This window comes from Aethalodelphis obliquidens, unplaced genomic scaffold (genome assembly GCF_003676395.1).
Source record: "Aethalodelphis obliquidens isolate GAN/ISIS:26980383/991018 unplaced genomic scaffold, ASM367639v1 scaffold90, whole genome shotgun sequence".
Taxonomy (NCBI): Eukaryota; Metazoa; Chordata; class Mammalia; order Artiodactyla; family Delphinidae; genus Aethalodelphis; species Aethalodelphis obliquidens.
Genome location: NW_020838034.1, coordinates 4,969,946 through 4,979,691, shown reverse-complemented (window position 1 = coordinate 4,979,691; position 9,746 = coordinate 4,969,946). Strand labels below are relative to the sequence as shown.

Here is a 9,746-nt window from a genome sequence, read left to right as displayed (position 1 = left end):
GGAAACGCATCCCAGGCAGAGGAACAGCCTGTGTAAAGGCACGGAGGATTCCTTGGCCTACCAGGGAATCACTGGAATATAGGGGTAGGGAGGATCGGGCAAGAGAGAATGGAAAAGTGGGAAGGCACTGGTTTTTTTTTTTAATTATTATTTTTAAAATTTATTTTATTTTTGGCTGCGTTGGGTCTTCGTTGCTGCGCGTGGACTTTCTCTAGTTGCATGGAGCGGGGGCTACTCTTTGTTGTGGTGCGCAGGCTTCTCATTGCAGTGGCTTCTCTTGTTGTGGAGCACGGGCTCTAGGCGCACGGGCTTCAGTAGTTGTGGCACGCGGGCTCAGTAGTTGTGGCTCGCGGGCTCTAGAGTGCAGGCTCAGTAGTTGTGGCGCATGGGCTTAGTTGCTCTGCAGCATGTGGGATCTTCCCGGACCAGTGACCAAACCCGTGTCCCCTGCATTGGCAGGCGGATTCTTAACCACTGCACCACCAGGGAAGTCCGGCGCTGGTTGGTGATGCGCTTGAAAACCAGGCTCAACTGGGTCTTCTATCATCTGTGAAGAACTCCACTGATGGATGTAAGCAGGGACTCCACCCCAGAGGGACTGCTCAACTGAAGCCTGAAAACAGGGAGGAGGGAGCCCTCCTTCAACCCCCAAACGAGGCTCTCCTCCACCCTCAGAGACAGAAGAACTGCCAGCCTCTTCCTCCACTGAGGGTTCTTTTGATCCCTCCAGGATTAAGAAGAGGTGCCAGGTCATAGAGGAGGAAATGAAGGGGAAAGAAGTCAAGTCTGGGGACTTCCCTGGTGGCGCAGTGGTTAAGAATCCGCCTGCCAATACAGGGGATACGGGTTCGAGCCCTGGTCTGGGAAGATCCCACATGCCATGGAGCAACTAAGCCCGTGCACCACAACTACTGAGCCTGCGCTCTAGAGCCCGCGAACGACAACTACTGAGCTCATGTGCCACAACTACTGAAGCCCACACACCTAGAGTCTGTGCTCCACAACAAGAGAAGCCACCACAATGAGAAGCCCACACACCACAACAAAGACTTAACACAGCCCCCAAATAAATAAATAAATTGTAAAATAAAAAAATAAAATTGTTTAAAAAAAAAAGAAGTCAAGTCTGAACCCTGGGTCTCAACGCTGATCATGCCTCTTGGGCCCTGGGCACGGAATCACCTCACTGCTAGTCTGGGGCTTGAAGAAGGTGGGGAGCAAGACCACCAAGACCAGGAGCTGTCCTGGCCTGCTAGCCCCAGTCCTGCCTCACCCTAGACGGTTGTGTGTGTGTGTGTGTGGAGTGGGGGCGGTGAGCGTCTTCCTGTACCTCCATTTACTTAACCACCCTTTTTAAACCAAGAGGTTTCTTCCCATATAAAAACGCCCACAGTCTTGAGCTAACCTAGGCAGAAAGTTTCCCACTGGGGCACAAGTTTAAGGGCTCTGGGGTAGGGGTATAGGTTCTCAAGAGTGGAGGCTACTGCCTCCAGGTCCTTTAACTCAGGTTCTTCTCCACCGCCCCTGTCTTTTAAGCACTGCCCTCAGCTTCTGGACTGCGGCGCCTTTAAACCCTCTCGGCCCTTGCCCCGCCCCTGGTCCGCCCCGTCCGAGGCGGGAGCAGGCTGAAAACCTCCGGCCGGGCCCGGCCCCGGCGCTTCACTCGCGCTGCAGACCCCGCCTGGAGTGCGCAACTCTTCGGTCCGCGTGAACGGTGAGCTGGAGGGAGGGGTCTCTAGAAAGCTAGAAGCCAGAGCTTGCGACTTGCTCCAGTGAGCTTGGTGATCAAGGGCTGGCAGGCAAGGGTCCGTTGACTGCTTTGCCCCTCCCCGGGCTGTCAGGTCTGTCCCCAGGCTCTGATCCCGCATTGTTGAGCAATGAGGTCAGCCGCTGTTGCTAGTGCATAGACGGGGCCGTCCGTCCGGATCAGGGACTCGGGGACTGCGTCCCGCCCGCCGGCTCCAGCCCTGGGTCTTCGCTGGGGTGGGGAAAGGGGGGCGTCAGGGATTAGCTGGCTGGCCCCCAGTGATGGAGCGTACAGGGTCCCGGCGCCCACCCTGGCCAGCTCGACGCCGCTGGGACTTCCGAAGCGACACTTCACTTCCTAGTTCCAGGAGCACGTGTGGGTGCTGCCTGCCCTCTGCGTCCCCGAAGCCGACCTTTCTGTTCATTCTCCTGCAGCTCGTTTTTCTGGGGATTCGGCGTCGCGGGTTGGGGCGAGGGGGCTCCGTGCGCGGGTCCCGCATGGCCTCGCCTTCCCGGGTTCGGGCGGGGAGTTGAAGCTCCAATCGCCTCCAGGAGAGTCCCCCCGACCTGAAACATCTGGGAGGCTGCAGCCTTGACTGCGCCCCATCATGCCCTGTCTGTAGGAGGTGGTGTTGAGGGAGGATGGATGCTTTCCAGGCCTCCAGCCCCTACGGGAGCCGATGCCCCCACCCCTTGCCCCCTGCTGCTGGGAAAGTCGGTGGTGGCTGCGGGCGGGCGGTCGGGCGGGCTGCCCAGACCACTGCGTCACCCCAGCGGCGGGCGGTGGGTGATTCATCCCAGTAACGGCCCAGGGTGTGGCGAGGGGGGGGGCGGCAGGACCGGAAACGGACTGCCACCTCCCTCCCCCACCCCCCTCCCTCTGCGGGCCTCCTGGAGTCTCCTGGAGCCGCTATCTGTGAAGTTCTGGGGCACCTTGGTATCTGTGAGCAGAAAGAAGTGGGGTAGAAGTGAGGATGGACTGGTGTGGGGATCCGGTGTAGGAGGAGGCCTGTGGCTCTCCTAGTTTTCTGACCCCAGAGCACCCGACAGAGGGACAGCTCCCCGTCTTTAACCCCACTCCCAGTTTCTCCTTCCTAGTCTACAGGGAAGACTGCCGAGGAGGCCAAGGTAGGGTGGGGCCGGCAGGGCCCTCCCCTTCCAGAATCAACAAATAAGTCTTTGTCCAAGTGCAGTTCTCCCCCCCCCCCCCCCCCCCCCCCCACTCCACAGCCCGGGTCCCTCTTTTGCTCTCCGGGGATTGGCCTCTAATCCCTTCTCCCCACCCCCATCCATTCTCCCCCACCCCACATCCCTTCTCCCCCACCCCCATCCCTTCTCCCACCCAGGATTTTCAGTTATGGGGCTCTCTAGCTCAGAATGTACCTTCTGTTCCCAGGATATTTCTTCTACTCCTGAACTATTTCCTTAAATCTACTTCTCTACCCCAAAACTTGTAATTTCCCTTCTCCACACGCCCTCCGTACCCTCCACAGCTGCTTCCTTGAGGAATCCCTTGCACCTGTCTGTACCTGTGAAGCGGCCCCTTTCCCAAGGATCCCACTTCTGCTCCCCGCCCTCGCCCCGCCCCCGCTCCGCCCCCACTCGGAGCCTCCCCGCCACTCCTGCGCCGAGTGGATGTTTCTGCCTGGTGCCCCCACCCTGCCCCATTCCTGTGTTTGGTACACAGAAGCCATGGCAACGGCCCCCACCATACCCCTCCTCCTGCGCAAGCCTTGTGGCTTCCTGTTTGTATAGCTTCAGCTTTCTCTTCTGCTCGCTGACTCTTGATACCAAGGCGGCTGCCCCAAGGTGGCCCTTCAATCGTAGGTCTCCCATCACCCCCGCTCCCTGTGGCTCTTCACTTTGGGGGCAAGTATCCCTGTTTCGCCTTTTCAAAATAGTCTTAATGCCAATTCTGGATTGGGAGGTTCCCCTGTGTCCTCTCTGCACAATGAATGGAGAGTCCCTTTGTCTTTCCAGTTCAACACCCCAGCCAGGAGCCCTGGAATCCTACACCCACCCCATGTCCGCTTTTTCTTTGGCGTCGGCGGTGGGGTGAGGTCAGCTTCCAGCCCAGGGTCTGGGTGGGGCTGAGGGCTGGAGTGCCTTTTGTGGCCCCTCCCCCTTTCCCAACTGTTGTAACCTTGTGGGTGGGAGTGAGGGCTGTTCCCACCGCTGTAGGCAGCTCTGGAGTTTAGGTTACTCACTGCCAATCCACCCCCCAAGCTGTGCAGCTGTTGTTTTCCCCTCGGACCCCCAGCTCTGGGCATCTCCCACACAGCCTTTCCCCACTGCAGTAGGCAACTGGCTACCTTCCCTCCTTTAAGGGAGAGCCAGGGTAGGTCCCCTGAGTGTCACTAGCGTGGGCCACTTCAGCTCCAGCGGCCGCAGCCCCTCAGCGTGTGCCTGCTCGTGGGGGTGGGGAGAGAAGCCGTGGGCAGGCTGGGCCCATCTGGCCTGCCTCCTCCCAGAGCTCTGCTTTATGGCTCTGGCACCTCGGGATCTAGGGCAATGGCTCCAGAGTGCAGCCGAGACACTGCAGCTGGAGTCTGTGACCTTGCCAGATGTGCCCAGGCACCAGAGTTTAGGAGGGAGACCCAGAGGTCGGTCTGGGAGGCCGAGTCTGTCCTGTCCGTCCATACCGTAAGTGACACTGGAGGGGTCACTCTTCAGTCCTGCGCTCCCCTCCTAACCCTGGTGTCTGGGTTAATCATTCTTCTGTCCTTTCTTTCCCTGGGCCATAGTGATCCCTGGGCCTCAGGCCACTTGGCTCCATGGAGACAGCCCTGAGGCCCAGGTGACGACAGTGGAGCTGCTCCCAGAAGTGAGGTCTGAACACTGGGCTGGGAAAAGGGGGGTTACTGGTGGCAGCAGCCTCTGGCCCCCCTCTCCTTGCTTCTCAGCCTCCCAGCCGCGGCCCTGTGCGTCAGGGGTCACAGGCTTACGGGGACCGAGTGGCTCTCGGCTGGGCAGCTGGGGCTGGGCTGAGGGGAGGGAATCTTGTCTCCCTTTCTCCACTCGGCCGGCCTGCCCTGCCCCTGATGAGTGTGTGCTGGCTCGTGGTGTGGGTCAAGGCCTAGACTGACATTTATCTGGCCTGGCTTCCGGGCTGGGCGAAGTGGGGCTGGGTCGTCTTAATGAGGTTTAAAAATAACTGATTATGGGGAGGATCGCTGCCGGAAATGTGCAGCCCAATAGGCTGCAGTCGGAAGGAGCAGCCATGTTGCAGTGGGGGGGAGGGGACTGGCCCGAGCCCCACCTCTGCTGGGGCTGAGAGGTGGGAGGACGTTTGAGGCAGCTGCTGTCCCTGTGGCCTGCCCCGAGGCCCAGGGAGGGGGGGTTGGGGTGGCTCAAACTGCTGTGCGGGGGACCCAGGGAGCCAGAGTGACTCCGTCCCTTAAGTCTGACCTGGCCTGGGGCCAGAGGTAGGGAGAGGCAGTGTTTCTCCTCCCTCTCCTTGAACAGAGGTGCCTGGCCTGGGGCATCCCCTTTTATGTACAGTCAGACAGCTCTATCTCAGAGCAGAAAGAAGAGCCCATGGGGAGGGGATGGGGGCAGGAAGTGGGGTCCTGGCTCCCCCTCGGCATGGGTAGCATTCCTAGGGCTCTGGGTGTGGGACCTAGGCAGGGAGGTGGCAGGTGGGGACAGACTGCCCGCTGCGAGGTGCTGTCAACCCAGGCCAGTGGTCAGGAAACCACCCAGTTCTTCCTAACTGAGGTCCTCCAACTAAGTTAAAGAAACCCCGCTGTGTATTTCCCCATCCCTCCCTCTCTTCCCGGGTTTCCCTAAAAATGCCACCCAAGGCTCCTGGATTAGTGCCCTATTCCTGCTGTAAAAATTATCACAAACTGAGTGACTTAAAGCCACACACATGTAATATCTTGCAGAGCTCGGTTTCACTGGCTAAAATCAAGGTGTTGGCAGGGCTTGCATTCCTTCCAGGGGACTTAGGGGAGATTCCATTCCTTACCTTTCCCAGCTTCTGGAGGCCATCTGTTCATGACCCTGCATCACTCCAACCTTGGCTTCCTTCTTACTTCTCCCACTCTGACTCATCTGCCTTCCTCTTTCACTCATAAGGACCCTTGTCGTGAGGACATTGGGCCCCCCTGGAGACCCAGGGTACTCTCCCTATCTCAAGATCTATAATTCAATCACATCTGCAAAATCCCTTTTGCCATATCAGGTAACATTCCCAGGTTCTGGGAATTAGAACATAGACATCTTTGGGGGGCCATTATTCTGCCTACCACTGCTTCTAGAAAGGAAAGTAGAATTAGGTATTACCTCTTTTCTCATGGGAAGCCCCTTTGCCTGGTGAAATCTGTTAAGGGCCTACTCAGACCTACCTCTTCCAGGAAGCCCTCCAGGCTGCTTCTGCCAATACTCCTCTCTCAATTCCTATAACACGTGGTCTGACTGTGTAGTTTAATATTCATCATGTACAACTCTTGCCCTTTCATAGGTGCTCACTTTGTCTCTCTGATGGCACTGTGGGCAACTTTAGGACCAAGGACTTCTGTGTCTTCCACAATCCCCAGCACAAATAGTGGGTGTTCAATTAAAACCCAGTGGCTAATTAAGGGTAGATCTGTCCAGTCCCCTAGCTCCTGACATAGGTTTCTCCAGCCACTCCATATTCTTTCCAAATCATTCTCTTGCCCAGAACTGGAAAAGGCAGGGTTGGGGTTAGAATGACCAGTTTGCCTTTGCTAAAGCTGACCACCCCAAATGAGGGGCTGAACCCCCAATCCCGGCCTCATTTACCCTATTTTCTATTCCAGTGGGTTTTATACTTCATTGTAGCAGTGGAACCATTCAAATGAAATCTAATGGGAAGCCTCAGTAGAGTAGACAGGCTACCTGTCACAGGGGTGGAAGAACCCAGAGGTGCCTTAGCACCTCCTAGAGTTCTGAGCACTGAGAGTCTAGCCCATGTCCAGGGGTTAAGGTGAGACTTCCCTCATTTGGTGGCTGTTCTCACCTCCGGGGCCCACCCTGGGGATATGGTGTGTGTCAGAATCCCCCACCCCACAGGCTGCAGAGTGCTGACCACAGGCCTGGATGTGTCCTCTCCCCAGTTCCCCCAGACACCACCGCCCTTTGGAATGGCCAACAGGGGACCTTCCTACGGCCTGAGCCGGGAGGTGCAGCAGAAGATTGAGAAACAATATGATGCAGACCTGGAGCAGATCCTCATCCAGTGGATCACCACCCAGTGCCGCAAGGATGTGGGCCGGCCCCAGCCTGGGCGCGAGAACTTCCAGAACTGGCTCAAGGATGGCACGGTGAGAGCTGGGCGCCGCTGACCAGAAGTGCCAGGAGAGCAGGGCTGGGTCTGAGGGACCGGGGATTGTCTCAGCTGAAGAATGGAGGGCAGCCCCCTCCCAGCTCTTCTTGAGCCGGGATATCTTCATCGTGCAGAGGCCCCCTGCTTTCCTCCCTCCCGCCGAGGGAAGTGGGAGGGTGAACGTGCCTCCCTGCAGTGGAAGCCGTGTGTGACAGAAGGAAGAGGAACTCTAAGGGAAGAGCTGGGGGAGGTGTGCTGTAGTTGGTAATCCTGGAATAGCACGGTTTACACTCTGGGCTCAGAGGCAGGGGGCTGGGCAGGAAGGAGCCTGTGCTCACTCCAGGTAGAGTCAGAGCTGTCTTCAGGTAGGAGAGGCCCCTCTGCGGTTCACTGTCTCTAGCGCCGAGCATGGTACATTCTGATCTGTGGTAGGCAGGGCCTCACTTCTGCACACCTACTGTCCTCACCCAGGTGCTGTGTGAGCTCATTAACGGGCTGTACCCCGAGGGGCAGGCCCCGGTGAGGAAGATCCAGGCCTCCACCATGGCCTTCAAGCAGATGGAGCAGATCTCCCAGTTCCTGCAAGCAGCCGAGCGCTACGGCATCAACACCACTGACATCTTCCAGACTGTGGACCTCTGGGAAGGTGGGTCAGGGCCAGGGCACCGTCATCCAGAAGACCAGAGGCTGGGCTGGGCCATGTCCACCAGGGAGAAGGGGCAGGTTTCTGATACCTGAGGACAAAGAGTGGTGTGTGTGTGTGTGTGTGTGTGTGTGTGTGTGTGTGTGTGTGTGTTTATGGAGGAGTTGGCCATATTGGGGGTTGGGTTGGAGAAGGGTCGGGAGATCAAGAGTAAAAGAATTAGGAAGCTGGGCCTGCTGACTTAGTGATAGAGGTGGAAGCCTGGCATGCAGGACCCCAGACCCACTGAGGCCAACACACCCCCTCCCCCTTCCCAGGAAAGAACATGGCCTGTGTGCAGCGGACACTGATGAACCTGGGTGGGCTGGCGGTAGCCCAGAACAATGGGCTCTTCTCTGGAGATCCCAACTGGTTTCCCAAGTGAGTACTGCTGGGGCAGCCCAGGCCCCGGGCCGGCGCGGTGATCCTTCCCACTCCTGTCCCTAGGAAATGCCCTTTACAAAGCACTTTCACATTCCTCGTCTCACTTAATCCTCATGAGTCTCCCGGGGTGGCAAGGGACAGTCCCTTTTGAGAGATGACCGGGTGGCTTCAGAGAGCTCAAGGCTCTCCAGGGCAGAGCTGGCACCAGTACTTAAGCCAGAGGAAGCCTGTGCTGTGTCCCTGGAGGACGTTTACTGGGGCAGCCTCCACCCTCCTCCTAACCAACGCTCCCTTTCCACCCAGGAAATCCAAGGAGAACCCTCGGAACTTCTCCGACAACCAGCTGCAGGAGGGCAAGAATGTGATTGGGTTACAGATGGGGACCAACCGCGGGGCATCTCAGGCAGGCATGACCGGCTACGGGATGCCACGCCAGATCCTCTGATCCCACCCACAGCCCTGCCCCTGCCTGCCGTGAATGGTTAATATATATATATATATATATATATGTGTGTATATATATATATATATATATATGTATATATATATTTTAGCAGTGACATTCCCTGAGAGCCCCTGGAGCTCTCACGCTCCCCTCTGCCAGGGTGGGGGCCTGGCCTGTCTCCTCTGGGGGTGCCTGACGATGGCCTCCCCACTGTGCTTACTAATACATTCCCTTCTCTAAATCCACCAAAACTGGACCAACTGCCTCTTTTCCCCGGGACCAAAATTAGGGGGGCATCACCCCCTCTCCCCACCATACCTCTTCTCTTTCTCTCTGGCCTCTCTTCCCCTGAGCCCTGTGCCCTAATCCATTCCTTGGCTGGGAGTCAGGGATGCTGCCTAATGGCCTTCTCCCCACAAGTACGCCTCACCCACAGCTGTGGCTGCAGGGACTTAATTTATAGGGAGGGGTCTGTGGCGGCTGCCCCCCAGCCCCAGCTGGACTGCGCTCACCACACTTCTGAGGCAGCCTGCCCTGGCAGAGGCCTTCAGGCTTCTCATTTTCCATTCCCCTCTCTGTGGCTAACGGGTGGGGGTGAGGGGACCGGGGAGGGAAGGCTGCCCACCATGGGCTGGGGCTTGAAGAATCTGAGTTTGCTGGTTTAAATAAAGAATCTCTGTCTTTTTTTGGATGGACTCTGGCTGTGTCTGGGGCCACTGAGTCCACTGTTGGGAAGGGAGGAATGTGGGGGAAGGGCGGTGACTGGCTCCAGGGAAGAGGGCTTTGAAATAAAAGGTTACAGACATCTCCCCATCATCGATTTCCTTCCCATTCTTTTTCTCACTTGGTTTAGGGGTGGGGTTGAGATGGGACAGGCCCTTCCAGCTGCCCTCGGGCTAGAAGCCATGATGACAGCATACGTGGGCAGGCTTCACAGGGAGGGGGGGCCGTCACCTACCCAGGTGCTCCTGGCTGGGCCCTTCCCACAGCCAGAACAGTTCTCAGCCACTGCAGGAAGGTGGGGCCGCCGTCCACACAGCCCTGAGTCCTGGCAGGTGTCTGGGTGGGAGGCCCTCAGGCAGGCTTGATGCAAGGTGACCTCTGGTGGCCAGACCAGTCCGGGAAGGAGCTGGTGGTGGTGGCTGGAGGCAGGAAGCCTTGTTGATCATCCCAGGCACTTGTGAGCTGCTTGCTGGTGA

The 9,746-nt window shown here is 57.7% G+C and overlaps 1 protein-coding gene across 2 annotated transcripts; it reads left to right on the top strand.

Annotated features, from left to right (window-relative positions):
• Positions 1 to 1,601: 1,601 nt before the first annotated feature.
• TAGLN2 (transgelin 2) lies at positions 1,602 to 9,354 on the top strand. 2 transcript variants are annotated; one of them, XM_027094993.1, is made up of 5 exons: positions 1,602 to 1,714; positions 6,828 to 7,034; positions 7,508 to 7,682; positions 7,997 to 8,099; positions 8,406 to 9,354. In XM_027094993.1, exons 2-5 carry the CDS (start codon positions 6,855 to 6,857, stop codon positions 8,545 to 8,547), a joined length of 600 nt encoding a protein of 199 aa, XP_026950794.1. In that variant the 5' UTR covers positions 1,602 to 1,714; positions 6,828 to 6,854; the 3' UTR covers positions 8,548 to 9,354. The 2 variants fall into 2 exon arrangements, with proteins under 2 accessions (XP_026950794.1, XP_026950795.1); XM_027094994.1 differs by lacking the exon at positions 1,602 to 1,714 and adding an exon at positions 2,696 to 2,714.
• The last annotated feature ends 392 nt before the right edge of the window (positions 9,355 to 9,746 follow it).